This window comes from Trichechus manatus, unplaced genomic scaffold, assembly GCF_000243295.1.
Source record: "Trichechus manatus latirostris isolate Lorelei unplaced genomic scaffold, TriManLat1.0 scaffold00161, whole genome shotgun sequence".
Lineage (NCBI taxonomy): Eukaryota > Metazoa > Chordata > Mammalia > Sirenia > Trichechidae > Trichechus > Trichechus manatus.
The window spans coordinates 3,762,559-3,780,979 of record NW_004444097.1 but is presented as its reverse complement, the minus strand read 5'-3'; the positions used below and the strand labels follow the sequence as shown (position 1 = coordinate 3,780,979).

The following is an 18,421-nucleotide window of genomic DNA, read 5'->3' as shown; positions in this document are numbered from 1 at the left end:
TTTCAGAAGTTTAATTCACTTTTTATAGAATTTGTATTTGGAAATTAAGCAGTCTTACAAGATACTTTTAAGATATAGTGGTTGAATTAAAGAATATGTTGACCCTGGTAATTTTTATATTTAATATCACTGATCACAGGGCCTTTACTCTTGTGTCCTTAGTCTTGTTTTTGGATTGTGGAGAATCGTTTATACTTGATAGCTTTGAAGAAAATAAAAAAGAACAAGTAAATCAAATTGTTATATAATACTATTGTTTTTGTCTTGCTGTTCAATAGCGAATGCTCTGTGGTGAAAGTGCAGAGTTTGGTTTAACGTGGCACTTCAGACAAGCCATTTAAAAACTGAATAAATCAGAGCCAGCTGGTCCTTCTGAGTGGAATTTGCAGACTATTAAAAATGAAGGCACTCACTATGATTTTACTACCTTGGTGGTGAATATATCACTAAACCAGGATTTGACTTTTACCTTACCCCATTTTTTTTTCTAGTAAAGGTAGTTTAGAGAGAGCTTTGGGGAAAAATGAACATCAGTAATGACTTGTAGGGTTCAGTGAAGGGACAAATAATGGCAGGTGAATGATTATTTGGAAATGAGATGTTCCCTGCCCTGAACAGGACTGCTTACTGTTTTCTCCATCGTGGAGCAGAATAAAATGTGCTAACAATTTTCTGTAGTTGATTCCCTGCCACACAAAATTGGGTCCCACAGAACTACAGCCTGGATTTTGTTGAAGTGCTTAGTCTGCAGGTTAGATTAAAAGGTGTACAACAAGTCACCTCATTTCTATAGTTTTGAATGATATTTAAATTCAAGTTTACAATGCTAATACTTTTCAGTTATGGATTAAAGAAGTTAAAAGTCAGGGAAGATATTGGCATTGAAATAGTTTTATGCCTACCCCTATACATTTATTTCTAAAAGGCTTTTAAAAATTATCTAGTTAAGATTAAATTGTAACTCAGATGCAGCCACTTAAACGTTTTGCATAATGTAGGTTAGTAATTTTGCCAAAAGCTTCCATTCTTTAAGCAATGTTGTATAGACTGCGTCAGATAGGTCATCTTGCATGTTTTATTTTATGGAAATGTATGTGTTGGAATATATTTGAAATTTCTTATGTAATTTCAAAAAACCATGTAGCATGAATGAAATAGGAGTGGCAGTATTGCACCGTAAAAATAGCACTGAAAGAAATCCCCCCCAAATTTTTACGATAAAAATTTTCAAACCTATGGAAAAGTTGTGTGTGTGTACATGTAGAGATGTGTGTGTGTGTATGCATATAGGTATACACATGTATAGATGTTGTTGTGTGCTGTTGAGTCGTTTCAGGCTCATATTGACCTACAGGGCAGGGTAGAACTGCCCCATAGGGTTTCCAAGGTTGTAATCTTTATGGAAGCAGACTGCCATATCTTTCTCCCATGGAGTGCTGGTGGATTCGAACCACCGGCCTTTTGGATAGCAGCCGAGTGCTTAACCACAGCGCCACCAGAGCTCCTTATGAGACTAGTTAGGATAATGGAACTTCTTTGCTTTAATTTTCTTCAGAACTCAAGTTTCTCTGAACTCCTTCCTCAGAAACCTATCTTGAAATTCCACACATTAGGAGCCAGCCTACATGGGAGAAGGAAGTGTACTGTGACCTTCTCTGTCATGGATAAATTGATAATCTCATTCTTTGTAATTTTTCTGAAAAGAAGGATTTAAAATAATTGGAGTTTAGTGTCCAAAATTATACCCTTGTGTCTCCCCTGCAGTTTGTGGTTTAGTGACGGGGCAGGAGTGACAAGAATCCATTGTACCCTAGAATTTCTTTCTCTGTAAGTGATGCATTTGCTTCAGGGTGAAGTCTGGTCACAAATGGACATGAAATAGTGCTGGAGACCACAGCATTCTGAGCAGCAGAGCTGGGAATAGGTTGGGGATGGGAGGCTGCATCCATATGTTGGTCAGATCCCAAGCTGCCTTGAGGCCAAATCTAAGGGGACTGAGGAACAATCCTGGAGCCTTAACCACTCAGAATGGGAACACGTAGATGTAGAATTTCCCATGAACTAGCCACATTAGAGTAAGCCAGTTAAACACAATTAAAATAGCATTTTAATTTTGGGAAGACTTGGTCTCTTGCCCCAGTTCATAGAGATCTTATAAGAAGTGACTGTAGAACAATTTGCAAACAGAAAGTATTTTTAATGCTATGTTTTAGTTGCATTAGGAATAATGATTTACGTTAAGGCCAGGAATGAGTCAGACGTTACACAAGCATTGAATTGGGCACGTTCCCTGTCTAGTGCTGAAACTCTCTGGAAAAAAAAAAAAAAGTATGTAAATTTAGCCTAATATCATGTAAGTGCTATGGGAATAATTGTATTATCAGTAAGGAGTTGGGAGTGTGGGCAGATTTTTTTTCTGCAGTTGGAGTTTTGGAGTAAAAACAGTAAACCTTTGGCCGTTCTAAAAGAAGCCCAGGACGAAAAGCACATGCCTTCAAATTGAAATGACTTTTAAAAACTACATTAATACAACCTTCACCTTCCAAGAGGCTTTAGACCCGAATCTATTCCATGCAGATTATGACTCTCCCTTGGTAATCAGCAACTTTTATTGAAAATATGGCTCTACAAATGTATTTATGTTTACTTGCTCAACTACACTGTCAAATGAGCTCCTTCTTTTGCTTTGTTTCCAAAATCACTTGGTCCTAAGTGGTAAGTATCTAGGGTGGAAATTTGTTATGTCCATAGATCTGTTCTGCATACTCTAACTATGCCAAACATCCAGGACATTTAATAAAGATGTGTTCCTACTGTGCTCTGTAAAAAATCACCTATATGAGACCAAATGGTCAACAATTGCTTTAAAATAAAGGTGAGAACATAAGGGGACAGCGAAACTAGATTAATGGAAATGGAACAACCAGAATGGAATTAATGAGAATGTTCACGCATTGCGAAGAAATGTAACCAACGTCACTGAACAACTTGTGTAGAAATTGCTGAATGGGAACCTAAATTGCTGTGTAAACCTAAACCTAAAACACAATAAAATATTATTTAAAAAAAAAGGGGGGGAGGGGATGGTAGTAAGTTCCAATAGGTGCAACAATTAGAAAATTTAAGAAATAATCATATAATTATTTTAAAGGTATTTAGTTGGGATCAGTTGGAATTTGACTTGTTTTTTAACTGCTGACAAGGTCATGTAATGCAGTGTTTTCTAAGAACTGTGACTTAGCTGTGTTAAGTGTGTTTTTATACTTGTTCACAATAAAAACTATTTTTTATTAAAAAAATAAGTAAAGATGGGTCCCTGTGGGCTCTAGAGCTGTCTAATGAATATTGTCAGAAATAACAAGTGCCATATCTATTCCGTGTATTTCATATTGAAATGAGGGCAAGAAGCTGTTGACCCTGGAATAGTCTTAAGGATTGTGTTTGTTTTGATGAACACCTTCCAATGAGGAATTGCTGTCTGAAGTTATTAACCAGTGTGAGACAAGACAGAATCAGGTTTTTCTTAGCATGTTGTAGTGTGCCTGGATTTTGTTGGTGTCACTGACAAAAGACCATATTTGCATCTACCCTGAATCTTGAAATCCTCGTATATCAAGATAATTGCAGAGGGTATCTTGGCAAAATGAGGAGAAAAAACAAACCCATGCAGTGTTGAAGAGAAGATTATAAGTTAAAAGTCGTGATCCATTATGCATTTTTTTACTTTTTGAAGTATTATTTTTCTTTTTTTAATTTTGTTGTTGTTGAGAATATACACAGCAAAACATACACCAATTCAGCCATTTCTATTTGTACAATTCAGTGACATTGATTACATTCTTCGAATTGTTCATGCATTTCTCACTTTCCTTTCTGAGTTGTTCCTCCTCCATTACCATAAACTCAGCTGCCCCCCTAAGGTTCCTAGGTAATCTTTCGAGTTACTGTTGTCAGTTTGATCCCATCTAGGTAGTTCTTAAAACACCATAATGCTCAGGGCAGACATTTTTTACTAGTTAAACTAGACTATTTGGTTTTAAGAAGACTTCAGGGGATATTTCTGGTTTAAGTTTTAAAGATTATCTCAGGGCAGTAGTTTCTGGGGTTCATCCAGCTTCTATGGCTCCAGAAAGTCTGGAGTCCATGAGAATTTGAAATTCTGTTCTAGATTTTACCCCTTTTGATCAAGATTCTTCTATAGAATTTTTGATCCAAATGTTCAGTAATGGTAGCCAGGCACCATCCACTTCTTCTGGTCTCATGGTAAAGGAGCATTTTTTTGTTTTTGTTTTTTTAGAGTGGCGTGCCAGTATGAATCTGATTGAAACAATTACCTTTGTCTCAGTAAATTAGGAAGAAAAAAAGAAACAAACCTAAATTTCTTTCCTTGTTACTTAATATGGAAAGTTTTACTTATTGTTTAAATAAAAGATGATGTTGCTGTGCTCTTTCTATTCTCAGATGTAAGACATGTATAGTCATACTATCTTGGTGGCTGCTACATGATACTAAACATCTCTCACCCTAAAAAAAAAAAACCGTAATATATACTGAATGTTGTGTGTAAGAATGAAGAAGGGGAAGCGATTTAAATGACCCACAGTAAGAAAATTATTGCTTAAATTATGTTATAACTTGATGGGAAGTTATGCTGCAATTAAAATCATGTTTTGGAATTGTATTTAATGACATGGGAAAATGCTTTTGACAGTGTGAAGTGAGAAAATAGCACAATTCAAAGTTATATATTAGTATAATCTCCATTTTTGTGATAAAAATAAAGCACACCCACCACACACACATACACATCTCTCTCTCTCTCTCTCTATATATATATATATATATATATATATACACATATACACACACATACATTATGTAAGATAATATACCAATATATTATCAAGAATTTCTTTAGGTGATTCAGTTATATGTGATTTGAGGTAATCCTTTTGCCCAGGGGTTACAATGATTTCAGACCAATGTCCTCACTCTTTGTGTTAAATACCTAATGTCTTTTGGGTGGGTAAAGTGTGTTTTATGTATGGGTGTTGTTTATTTATTTTTTAAAATAAGATGGACTCAATCCAAAGAAACAAGTAACCTTTTCTTTTGTCCAAGGAACTTTCAGGAAGAAGATGCCATGACTTACCTTAGTGCAGATTTTTGAATTCTTTGCTTTCTCCAACCTAGATTACAATAGACTGTAAGCTCAATGAGGGCAGGGTCTAGTCTTCTAATACCTGAAGCATCTACATCAGGCACAGAGGCTGATTCATAGTAGGCACCCAATACATTTTTTTAGGCGAGTGAATGAATAGTAATATTAGTGATATATTTGTATAGCACTTCACAGTTGTAAAGAGTTTTTCACTAACTCATCTGATCCTCCCAGAAGTATCTTCAAAGTGGATAGGAACTATTGATTTTACTCCTGTTTTGTCGGTGAGAGAAATGGGGTTCAGAGGTAGAATATCAAAGGCTTCACACTGAATAAGTAATGTGTGATTCTATCCCTGAAGCCCGTTTCCCAGTTTGGAGTCAGACAAGATGTTCCTCTGCTGATGGTTCTTGCTTTTCTGGACTTCATGGAATCCTCGTTCTTTATTTTCAGACTACAGGACAGGCCCATGTTTTACCGTGGTCAGCAACCAGATGTGCCAGGGACAGCTCAGCGGGATTGTCTGCACAAAAACTCTCTGCTGTGCCACCATTGGCCGGGCCTGGGGCCACCCCTGTGAGATGTGCCCCGCCCAGCCTCACCCCTGCCGCCGAGGCTTCATCCCCAATATCCGCACAGGAGCTTGTCAAGGTAAGTGCTGAGCCGATGGAATCATTAATGGATTAATCTTATTTGCTCTGGAGAACCATTCTCTAGTGAAGTTGGAGAGATTTGGAAAAGCAGTGTCAGAGACGAACTTCTCAATTTCGCTGACTGCATGATATCCAACTAAGGCATTAGGAGCCTGGCTCACTAGACGGCAGGTGAGGTCTGACTGGAGTTTTCTTGCCGACAGATCTCCCTCTGACCCCGAGCTACTTTCCTAAGCCTCTGACTCCAGGGTGGTGTGATGCTGGTCACAGCGATGCTGTGTATTACAGCAACACTGTGTATAAACAAAAAGCCAGATTTGTGAACAGGGTAGTTTATGCTTTTCTTATTTTTTTTTCCTCTAGTCGTAAGTGTTGGAGTCCCCGTTTCATGAGTTGTACTTAGTTGACCTGAAGAAAATTGTTCCTCACACCATTTTACATGCTACGTTATACATTTTTTACAAGTCAGAAATAAATTAGGGTTTGTTTCACAGTTTTAAATATCCCCAGATGTCGCCTGCTTGCTTCTCCTCCTGCCTCCCATAGAGATCCTTACTCTGTTTTTGGCTTTTACTCCTGTTCTTCCAGCTGTACAAATTCTTTTATTGTCTGGGATGTCTGGCAGGAAGCAGGAGGAAGTGAACAGAGGCAGCTCTGCGCTAAGCTGATGGGCTTGACAACTCCCAGGCTGTATCTGTTTCTTCAGACATCTTCAGGGCTTTTTTAGCGAGTTGCATCGTTTTCAAAAATTTCAGGCTACGCTTTTCTGAGGCAAAGAGACAATAGTTTGGTTTTCTTTTATATGTTAATTCTAAGGATAATATGCAGTAAAACAGAACTTGAGCTTAATCACACAGTTCTGTGGGTCTCCATTAAATCACACATCAGTAAATACCACTTCAGATAAACACTGTTGATTCTGGCCCTTGGCTACCATGTACAACATTCAAGTTCTTTATATGCCCTCGACAGTGACCTTCTGAATGTCCGGAACAGTGAGAAGCCAGTCTGAAATCCTAGAATGATAAAGGGGTAGATTGTAGGATTTTATAAAATTAAGAGTAAATCGAGTTCCTCTTTTCTTTGGTGCCTTCTTATTTTTCTTGTTCTTAGACGCCCTGGTGAGTTTTTGAAGAATTTCTTGGTCTTGGTGCTCTGAAGGCGGCTAATGCCCATGAACTGCTTGGCAGGGACCAGAAAAGCAGACTTTGAGTGCCTCGCTACCTGTCAGTGAGTCAGTGACAGAGGTTCAGCTGCTGCCAGAATTGTAGAAACAGAATGAACATGGAGAGGGAGAGCGGCTTCTCTAGCTTTGCCATTTACTTCATGCAAAATGGATATCTCTGGCATGTGCTTCCTCACTCTGCTATTCAACGTTCAAGAAAAAAAAGTTTTTTTTATATGAAATAAACAAACAAAAAAACATACATTCAAAATGGCAGTTATGTTACTTTTAAAATGAGAAATCTTCATGTTTGGTTGTTTTTTTCCAAAGAGATTCTACCATCAGTTTAGGGGTCCCTCTCCTTGCTGGTGTTTCTAGTCCTTGGGCCAGTTGTGGGCAAGTGGATTCATAAAGGAGCTTCTAGCCCTGGGATATGTGATCAGCAGAGAATCACTCTCATATGTGTTTCCTGTTGACCAAAAATCATAATCTTTGCTTATGTGTTAATGGCCAGTTAACACTAAAGTAAAGTTTTAATTTCAAATAACATTCTGATAAACATATTCTGCATATCAAGGGAATGGAAAAATACTGGTCCAAGACAAAGTTGAAATCGCTATAAAACATAATCTAATTACATTTCACATGTAGAGCCATTCATTAGTGGGTCAGGACATTCCATTTAAAACATTAATGACACTTTCATGCTAAGATAAATTGCTGTTTCTTTAGTATCCCTTTTCCTGCATGCCGACTTTTCTCAATGACTCAGGTTATTAGACATCTTGTAAGTGGATTGCTTTCTTGCTTCACACAATGAAGAGTAAAACTAAGCAGTACACTGGGCTCCCGGATTTTTCAAGAATACCTGAAGTATAGGAAAGTTAGGCTGTCTTCCTGGGGGGTCTTTAGTAAGTCAGACTTTTGTATGCTTTCAGTGAAGAAATGGAGAGACTATACATGTACTTTTACAGTCTTTCTAGCTGAATATAATGAGCCTGGAATGCTTTAATTTTGTTCTGGAGGGTTAATATTTAGGGTTGCACCTACCACCACAAGTTGTCCTTAGGTGCTGGGGATACAGCAGTGAACAAAATAGACCAAGTCCCTGTTGTCTTGAAGCTTATGTTGAAGACAGTTAATATATAAAACAAAACAAACAACAGACAAATACATAATAGACCAGTTGTTGACTGTAGTTGTTGTTAGGTGCTGTCGAGTTGATTTTGACTCATAGTGACCCCATGTGACAGAGTAGAACTGCCCCATAGGGTTTTCTAGGCTATAAACTTTATTGGAGCAGATCATCAGATCTTTCTTCCATGGAACTGCCAACCTTTTGGTTACCAGCTGAGCGCTTAACTGTTTTATGTTAAGATGGATCACCAGGGCTCTTTAGTTGGTGATTAGTCCTATGAGGGGAAAAAAACAGGGTAAGAAGAGTGGTGGGTGCCAGGGAGCTGGGTGCTACTGTCAGGCTGGGTAGAGAAGGGCCTACTGCTCAAGTGTCCTTGGAAAAGAAACCTGAACGATGGGGCAGAATGGACCATCCGTATAGCTAGATGGAAGAAGAATATTCCAGGCAGAAGGAGCAACTACTACAAAGACCCTAAGACAGGTGCATGCTGGGTATTATTTGAGGGATAGCAAGGAAGCCAGTGGGCTAGAGCAGAGAGAGAGGGAGGGTGTTAGGAGATGAGGTCAGAGAGTAGATGGGTCATGTAGAACCTTCTAGGACTTACAAGGACTTGAGTTTTAAGCTGGGAGGAACATTATCTGACTTCTATTTGAAAAGGTTCTCTTTGGCGGCTGCTCTGGCAGCAAGGTAATCTGCAGCTGAGATTACACATTACCCTGGGGATAGCTCTCACTTCTTGTCCTAATTTTCTGTCTTGCTTAATTATTTTTACTGCTCAAGGCAATTCTACAGAACGTAAGATGGACATTTTCCGTTTTATTTGTTCAGAGATATTTACTGGCTCATATAGTCTGAGTGATCTTCTTTAAGTAAGTTCTGTTTTTACTGAACCATTCCATACAACTCTTAAAGACAGCTTTCTTATAGAAATGTGTACCATTTTTATTCTAAAGATTTCTTGAATAACTCTATTGAGTTATTGTCAACCTGGAGATAAAAACGAGACAGTAAATAATAATCTTTTTGCCATTGTGTCCTTGTAACTTTGCAGCATACATAACAAAAACCCAGAAAATATTCTCCTCTACACGGGGGAAGATGGAAGGTGGGAAAATAAAGAATAGTTGTGACCTTTTATAGAAAATTATTGACTACGCTATGTTAATCAAGTAATTTATATTCTATAAATATATATAAATATAATACATAAATTACATAATTGTGAGAAATAGTTTCTCTCATCATATTCCAAATATTATGATAGAAAAATAACCCATTGTTATGAATATATTAATATTATTATGGACAAATTGTCACATTTTCTTCTGCAATGAATTTTATATGAATCTCTCTCTGGAAATCTGACAGATGTGGATGAATGCCAGGCCATCCCTGGACTCTGTCAAGGAGGAAATTGCATTAATACTGTTGGGTCTTTTGAGTGCAAGTGCCCTGCTGGACACAAATTTAATGAAGTGTCACAAAAATGTGAAGGTAAGAGGTCTCATACTTTGTAGTTAAGTGGGGGTCGGGGGTGGGAGGAGGCAGGCAAAACTCAACATCAGTGACAAGCTTTGTTTGCAAATTGTTTCTAAATCCTTCTGTCTTTGTTATTTCCATGACTGTTTAAATATAATACTCTTACCAGGAATAATATGCCTTTGTGCTATTGAACCAGAAAAACCCTGCAGCTTTTTCCACGTTTATAGACCCAGAATAAGAGGTACATCTGAATCAAATTAAATATTAAAACATGAAATATTTTGAAGTAATATTTGGTTTAAAATGTTCAAAACGCACGTTTTTGCATACTTTTAGAGACAAGAATTTAAACTTGATCATTAGATATCATTCAGAATGATGTATCTTCTGCTACTTTTTCTTATTGAAATGTTTGATTTTTCTTTGGAGAGATCTATTATCTCTTATATTTATTCTCTTAGTGCGAGTTATGGAATTTCTTTACTGGGGGATAATATAGTTCTATCAAATAACAACAACAAGAAAAAAAATCAAACCCATTGCTGTCATCAATTCTGACTCATAGGGACCCTATAGGACAGAGTAGAACTGCCCTGTAGCTTTTCCAAGGAGTGGCTGATTGATTTGAACTGCTGGCCTTTTGGTTAGCAGCCGAGCTCTTAACCACTGTAGCACCACTTTTTAATGTAAATCACACCAGAGGATAACTTGAGGTAAATTTTTATATTTCCATTTGGTTTATAGATTGAGCTTCCCCACAATGTGTGCACGGAGAATGGGTTCATATTCACCACTACTGTTGTTTGCCAAAAAAAAGGCCTGGCTTCCAAGTACAGGCAGTCCCCAGGTTATGAGCCTCTGACTTACATACAACCTGTAGTTATGAACCAACCCCTGTAAAGTCTATTATATTGAAAACTCCAGGTAAATACGGTGGTTTTTAATAACAAACGGGCACTACTTTGTGACATGCATCAAAACATTATTATTTTTATTGTTGTTGTATTATTGTGTTAAAGATGTTTTAGCGTATCTGGAAGTGTTTCTTTAATGTTTTTTATGCATAGAAAGGTACACTATATACTATAGACGAAGACAAACATGTGACTAACTGATGTTAGATACAGATTATAACTAACTGTTCCGACTTAACGTATTCGTTTGTAATCCGGGGGCTGCCTGTACAACAAACAATTTCTTCGTGAGAGGGAAAATCCAAGGAATAAATAGGCACTATTGAACTCGCTTTTCTTTGATGAATGCATGTACCTTGCATGTGGTGATGTCTGACAATAATTTAACAGCATTCTCAGGGCTGCATCTTTGATCAAGTTCAGAAGAAGAAACCTCCTTCAGACTCTGCTCACTCTACTGGGTGTGGTCTGAAGTTTCATTTAAGTGAATGCGTTTTTGTTGAAAACAGTGGCTGCTTTTTATTTCTGGACTCTAGTGATGAGGAATCATTCCTTTTAAATCATTTGCCTGGGCTTGGGTCCTTTGTCCTTCTTGGCTGATCACTCTCGTGTATCATATAAGCACAAGATAGTTTTATAAATTTGAAGTACGATTAATAAATTACATATAGGAAGTACAGTATCTACTTGCTCTGCAACTGAAACTCTAATTCTGATAGAATTACCTTTATGGGTTAGAGTTTTTTTTAACTTATTAATCGTTATAGAATTTATAATTGATATTATGTTCTTGAACATGTTACAAGCAGTAATTTGAGGTAGGTGTGAAAAATACTTTAGTTCATTCTGAAGAAGTAGGGCTCTTAAAAACATTATATGTTTCAGAGAATAATAAAGAGACTATTAAAAAAAAACCAACCAAAACCATTGACATCGAGTGACCCTATAAGGACAAAGTAGAACTGCCCCACAGAGTTTCCAAGGAGCAGCTGATGGATTCAAACTGCCGACCTTTTTGGTTAGCAGCTGAACTACTGTGCCACCAGGGCTCCGACTTTCTGTGAGCTAATGTATTTTAGAAGTTGTATGTAGCTTTAAGTTAGAAGCAGAGAATGTTCATATTGAAAGGGCAGAGAACTCCACCTAGCTCCACCCTTCCACATTATCAATTAAGGAACTGTGTCCTGAGTATGTTAAGTGCCCTGTCTGAGGTCATTCAGATAATGCTAAAATTCGAGTCTTTTGACTCACACTCTAGTGCTCTTTGTATTATATTACACTGTCTTTTTTCCTACCTCTACTTTGTTAACAGCCATATTTCCTAGTATTTTGAAATATTTGAAATATATGTATAGATTTTCTGGTATTGCCATACATATATTTTTATGACATTAATTTAATAAGTTATTAAATTTATCACATGCAAAATCCATATCAGCAATGGGTTGTGGCTTACTCTTTTAGGTTTCCTCAGTTTAATATATTCAGCATCAAGAGATACATTCATTTTCAAGATTTAGGGCAATACGGTGCCTATGATTTGTCTGGTCTGTGTTTTGTTTTCTGGAATTATGATAGCTTTCAGGATGGACTAGAAGTATTTTCCTGCTTCTCTTGCTTTTTGCTCACACCTGTCAGTTAACATCAGTCAAGAAGGGTTACCTTCTTATGGATGTGAAAAGACAGAACACACAGATTCAATTCTCAGATGGAAAGAAAAAGGATTCAAATTCTTTTATTAATGCTAATAAACCTGTTATGATGGAGTACTCAATGGACCAAAAATTCAGTCTGAGATACAATTACTTAATTCTTTTCCACATTTTTTTTTTCTTTAGCTGCATTTTGAAGTCAGTAGCAAGATAAAACAGAATATTTTTGGCTAGACGTTTTTTTCCCTTTGCCATCTAGTATTACACTAAATTCAGATGATGGTTTTTTCCCTTCTTTTTTATTTTTCTATGCAAAATTGACATTGGAAGAAAACGTCCTGTTAGTACTACATGTACTCTGGCCTGAAGGCTGCTGCGGGCATTGTCGACCTGCCTCAGTAGGAAAGCCATCAGAATCCTCTGAGAACGCGTAATGAGCTGGGTGCCCTCGTCAGCTGCCCTGCTCTCCTTCAGTTCCAGCACCTCACCATGGGAATGGCCAAACTCTGGGGAAAGAATACTCTCTAGATGGTCGATAAAGGGAATCCCAGAAAATCTGACCCCAAACCGCTGAAAGAATCTAGAGCCTATGTAGGTGCTCTAGGAAGATGGTCAGGCTGTGGGGGGATTCTGTGGCCTTGTAGAAATTGTTCTGGCACCTTTGCCGTTAATTTCAGTGGTTTCTAAATGTATCTCCCTCTTGACTTGGAGAAGAAGGAATCGGGTACCTAGAAGCCCACACTGTTTTTTTTTTTCAAAAACAACAACAACAAACCAATTCAATCAAATTAGTGCTCAAATTAGTTTTAACAAATTTAGAAGATGCTAACCTCAGATGTGAGATTTATTCAAAATGCTTTTCATAATAACTTCCTTTTGCAGAGGTCTCCTTTCCTTTCTAAACTAGCTCCCCTTTCCCCAAAACTTTAAAAAAAAATCTGTCGTGTACCAAGTTTTAAATAAATACATACAATTTAGGTACATTTGAAATGCAAATTAGCAAGCTAAAGTGATTAAATAACAATTAGTAATGTTTTGTAAATTTAGGGATAAAAAGGCTGAGATTTATAGCCGTAACTTGAGAAAAAGAAGGGAGTTCACCCCGCCTCCGTTGCTGACTTTCCAATGACAGTAGAGCGTAGAGCATAGAGTGTTCACACCTAAAGGACACGGGAGCCTTTTCCTTTTGAAAACCAAGTCTGTATTTGCATAGGTTACTGTGGGAGGAAATGAAGAAATAAAAAAGTGTAATTAAGGGATTAAATTTTATTTCTGGAAGAAATCCCCTGGATTCCTAATTAACCACTAGTATTTTGGGATTTAGATTATCACCAGCCCAGCCTTTAGCAATTATAATAGACTGCATGATGCAAAGGCCTTTTTAAAAATGTCCTTAACTCCATGACTTCGCTAATATGTGAGCCAAGAACTTCAGTCCTTGCCCTTTCCAGAGTAATGGCATATTTAACTAAAGGCTACTTGCTATTAGGGGCTCTTATCCTCTCAGGCAGGCACTGAGGAGAATGCCTGGACATACTTAACCTGTTGCCACAGCTGGGGTGCCATCATTGGCAGCTGGTTGGAGGCCCTGGGCTCACTCCCTACGTTGTTGGTTGAACAGGAAACTGTGTTGTAGGCAGAAGAGCACTGGGCTGGGAAGGGGTAGACCTGGCCCTAGTCCATTCGAATTGCAGTCTGCTCTGACACACCTGGGGTTGCCAGGAGTCAGAATTGACTTGATGGCGACTGTTTTTTTTTACCCCAGTCCTGGTAATGTCCGTAATCCTCTGTGTGATCTTGGACAAGTCAATTACCGTCTCTGAGTTACTTCTACTTTCAAATGAGAGTTGAACAAGATGATATCTCGAGGTTCTTTCCAGTTCCACAATCCAGACTCCATCTTTACATTTCTAATTATTTTCAAGTTGTGAATCATGAAAGCTGGCATTCATGGTGTAGCTGTAAAATAATATGACTGATTTGTTTTTTTGTGGGTGTACATGATTTGAAGAATCAGCTTGTTTACTTTTTAGTCAAGTCACACATTTTGCACTGAATTTAGTGTTTATAGTCAACAAAGTTAATCTCATAGGCTTCTGTGGCATTCCTAATTAGCAGTGTCACGTGTTACTTTTAAACAGCTGCCACAATTTTTAGTTTTTTTTTTTCTCACTTTGTTAGTAATCTAGACAGCCAGTATCGGATTAACTATTTTCCCCTGTTGCTCACTCATGGTGGAAGTCAGGACCTTGCATTGAGCTTCTGGATAGCTGAGTTTCTCCAGTGATGCCTGCCCCAGGACTGAGGAGACCAAGTTCCATGCCATCTGCCCTCCATGCTCCTTCTTGCCCTTCTGCTAGAAGAGTCCCAGGATGGGAAGGTGGCCTAGGGGCCTACGGATGGGAACAATGTCCAGGGAGAACTGATGAAACAGGGACGAGAAGGAAGTCCAAGAACAAAGGACAGTGGAGGCGAATAGGGAGGGAAGGGGACCTATTACCTTGACTCTGCAAGGTCCCAACAAGAAGTCAGTGCAGCCATGAACAGCTACCATGAAACAGCTTCTTCTCATCAACTCTGCCTCTCCCGTCCTGCCGGAGGTGTCCAGAACACAGAAATAGACAGCTCTTCCCAGCCAAGACTCAGTCCCCAGCAGGTCTCCCAAACAGATTTATTTTTATGTCTGGCATTTGATACAGACTGACTTATAGAAACTCTGAGAAAGCCACTGTCCTCAAATACTCTCTTACTTTGGATTCTTGAAATTCTGTTAAAGGCAGATAAACACATAGTGTTAAGGGTCTGGAGAAATAATAAATTAGTATGAATGTACTTCAACGAGTGTAGTCTGGACTTTTATGATCAGGGAGTCCCTGAGTGGTGCAAAGGGCTATTATGCTTGTCTGCTAACCAAAATGTTGGAGGTTTGAGTTCACCCAGAAGCACCTTGGAAGAAAGGCCTACTTCCGAAAGATCACGACCATTGAAAACCCTGTGGAGCACAGTTCCATTCTGATGCACATGGGGTCACCATGAGTCAGAATGGACTCCACGGCAACTGGTTAACTAGTTTACTATTAGGAACATTCACCACAGCCTGGTAATGAAATCAGAACTCTTGCTTTCATCGTTACCAAGCAATAGGGCTAAGAAACAAGGTGGTTCAGGAGTGTAGAAAGACACTACTAGGCCCCTGAAGGGAAGAGGGTGTGCCATTGAGGAGGGGCTTTTAAGGGGAATCTAAAGTCATTAGGGAAACCCTGGTGGCGTAGTGGTTAAGAGCAACTGCTATGGCTGCTAACCAAAAGGGCAGCAGTTTGAATCCACCAGGTGCTCCTTGGAAACTCTGCTCTGTTCTATAGGATTGCTATGAGTTGGAATTGACTCAACGGCAACTGGTTTGGTTTTTTTTTCTTGGAAGTCATTAAATAAGCTTCAAATTTAGCAGCTTGGCCTAGCTCAGTTTTATCTTTATCTGTGTGAAAAGTAGGAGATGTGCACTAGGATGTATTTCCTGGCCTGTTTGGTGTTGAGGGCATGCCTCTTCTTGTTGTTAGGTGCCGTTGAGTCAGTTCTGACTCATAGCAACTTATGTACAACAGAATGAAACACCGCCCAGTCCTGCGCTAGCCTCATGATTGTTGCTATGTGTGAGCCCATGGTTGCAGCCACTGAGCCAATCCATCTTCTCGAAGGTCTTCCTCTTTTTTTTGTTGGTCCTCTACCTTACCAAGTATAATGTCTTTCTCCAGGGACTGATCCCCCTGATAACATATCCAAAGTACATGAGACAAAGGCTCACCATTCTCACTTCCAAGGAGCACTTTGGCTGTATTTCTTCCAAGAAACATGTGTTCATTCTTCTGGCAGTCCATTGCATATTCTATATTCTTCGCCATAACCATAATTCAAAGGCATCAATTCTTCTTCCTTATTCATTGTAGAGCTTTCACTTGCATATGAGGCTATTGAAAATATCGTGGCTTGGGTCAGGCACACCTTAGTCCTCAAAGTGACATCTTTGCTTTTCAACACTTTAAAGAGGTCTTTTGCAGTAGATTTATCCAGTACAATACATCATTTGATTTCTTGACTGCTGCTTCCATGGCCAGTGATTGTGGATCCAAGAAAAATGGAACTTTTACAACTTCAGTCTTTTCTCCATTTATCATAATGTTGCTTATTGGTCCAGTTGTGAGGATTTTTGTTTTCTTTATGCTAAGGTATAATCCATACTAAAGGCTGTAGTCTTTGATCTTCATCAGTAAGTGCTTCAAATCCTCTTCACTTTCAGCAAGTGAGGTTGTGTCAGCAATTCCTCTCTCTCTCCCCAAAACACTTGCCAATTGGAGACTTGGGTTCAACATCACTTTATATGATTCCTGGGTAGGGCACATGGTTTGCATTCTACTACTAACTTAATGGTTGTCAGTTTGAACCCACCCGGCGATTCCTTAGAAGAAAGGCCTAGTGATCTGCTTCCGTAAAGATTACAGCCAAGAAAACCCTATGGAACAATTCTCCTCTGTAACACATAGGGTCACCATGAGTCAGCATTGACTCAATGGCAGTGAGTTTGGTCTTTTTTTTGGTTTATAACTGATAAATCTATTTGTTTTAATTTGGGTTTTACTCATGCCAGTTTTCAGAAGACCTCAGTGTAATGCAAGAGCTATGCCTGGGCACCAGAGGTATAAAAATCAGGTCCCATGATCATGCCTATACTGTGAGGATTGGAGGAGGTATTACACATGAAGCATCTAGATAACGCCTGGCACTCAATACATGTTAGCTGTTGTTATTATTGCTGCTGTTGTTACTATCTCAGCAAAGGGTCCACATCTAACCTAGCCGGCATATAAAAGAAGATGCTCCCTTCTCCTGCCAAAGTCAGTTGTGTTTTCAAGATAACTTCTTCTGATAGATGCTACCATTTAAGTAACCTCTTTGGATATTGATGTATGTTAAGAGGCTAATAAGGATGTTAGTCATTTACATTAACAGGATGAGGAAGGATTTTAACAGACAGTGCTCCTCACATGATCTTTGATAGGCATTGTATGGTCCAAACATTAAATTTTAGGGACACTTTGAGAAAGGGATATTCTTCTTAATACCTTTGTGATATAGTTAATATCTTCCTCTGTCTTAAACAAGGCCATCCAATCCTGTTGTTAGGTGCCATTGAGTCAATTTTGACTCATAGTGACCCCATGTGACAGAGTAGAACTGTCCCACAGGGCTTCCTAAGCTGTAATCTTTGTGGGAGTAAAATGCCAGGTCTTTTCCCCTGTGGAGCTGTTGGGTGGGTTCAAGCCGGTGACCTTTCGGTTAGCAGTCAAGTGCTTAACTGTTTGGGTCACCAAGACTCCTTATCCAATCCTGTAGGCCTCTTATATATTTGTTTGTTTTTTTGAAGTTGGAGAGTAACGGGGTAAATACAGAAAGAGCAACATTAAAGAACCCCCTTAAGATATGCCTTCAGATGTTATGCCAGCTCTAGAACCTTAGTCCCTTTCGTTGGCCGTTTTTCTGATGCTTACTCACGGCAGCGAAACTTGTATCTGTCAGAATAGAATATGCATTTTTACCATTACAAAACTTCACAATGACAATGCTGTTTATGTTCACATTGACTCTCATATAAACAGTGAAATATTGTTTGGTTTAGCCTCTAGCCTAGAATAAAAGAACGGTGATTTTGCTTTTAAAGAGGTTAAACTGCACGTAAACAGTATCACTGCTGCCTGTTTGACTGACAGGGTGAACTTGAGGCAGAAGATACTTGAATCTGATCCACTTGTACTCCATTTTGTTTTATAAATTAAGAGCAGTACTTGGATTGAAGCAGAAGTGTTCTTGTTCTTAGACCTTGAGGCTTTCAGAGTTCAACATGCCACCAGGCCATTGTAATACTTCCTGCAGGCTTGGGTCAAACCTCACCTCTCCCTAGGTCAGTGTAGAAAGCTGTGATGGTCTTTGAGATGAGGCCACGCAGAAACCCTGTACCTTCGGCTAACATTAACCTCAGAAGGAAGTTCCCAGTGTCCTCTCTTGCCTTCCTGGTGCCACACTGATTGACAGTTGTTAATGCTTGAGTCTGGCACTTGAGAAGCTCCCCCTGAAGGAAGTGCTCGGGTTTGTCCTAAGGGACTTTTTCCTCTTCCTTAGAGGAAACCAGTGAACTCAGGCCTGAGGGCCAACCTCATAGCATTCGTGATGCTTATTAGAGAGTGTTCTTGGCATCAACACCTGT

At 38.8% G+C, this 18,421-nt stretch overlaps 1 protein-coding gene across 1 annotated transcript in view; it reads left to right on the top strand.

The window, feature by feature from the left end:
* FBN1 (fibrillin 1) overlaps positions 1-18,421 on the top strand; it is a 275,284-nt gene that overhangs the window by 128,402 nt on the left and 128,461 nt on the right. Inside the window, exons 7-8 of the mRNA XM_004386296.2 lie at positions 5,615-5,812; positions 9,486-9,611. Coding sequence (XP_004386353.1) covers positions 5,615-5,812; positions 9,486-9,611 — 324 coding nt within the window. The remainder of the gene's footprint in view (positions 1-5,614; positions 5,813-9,485; positions 9,612-18,421) is intronic.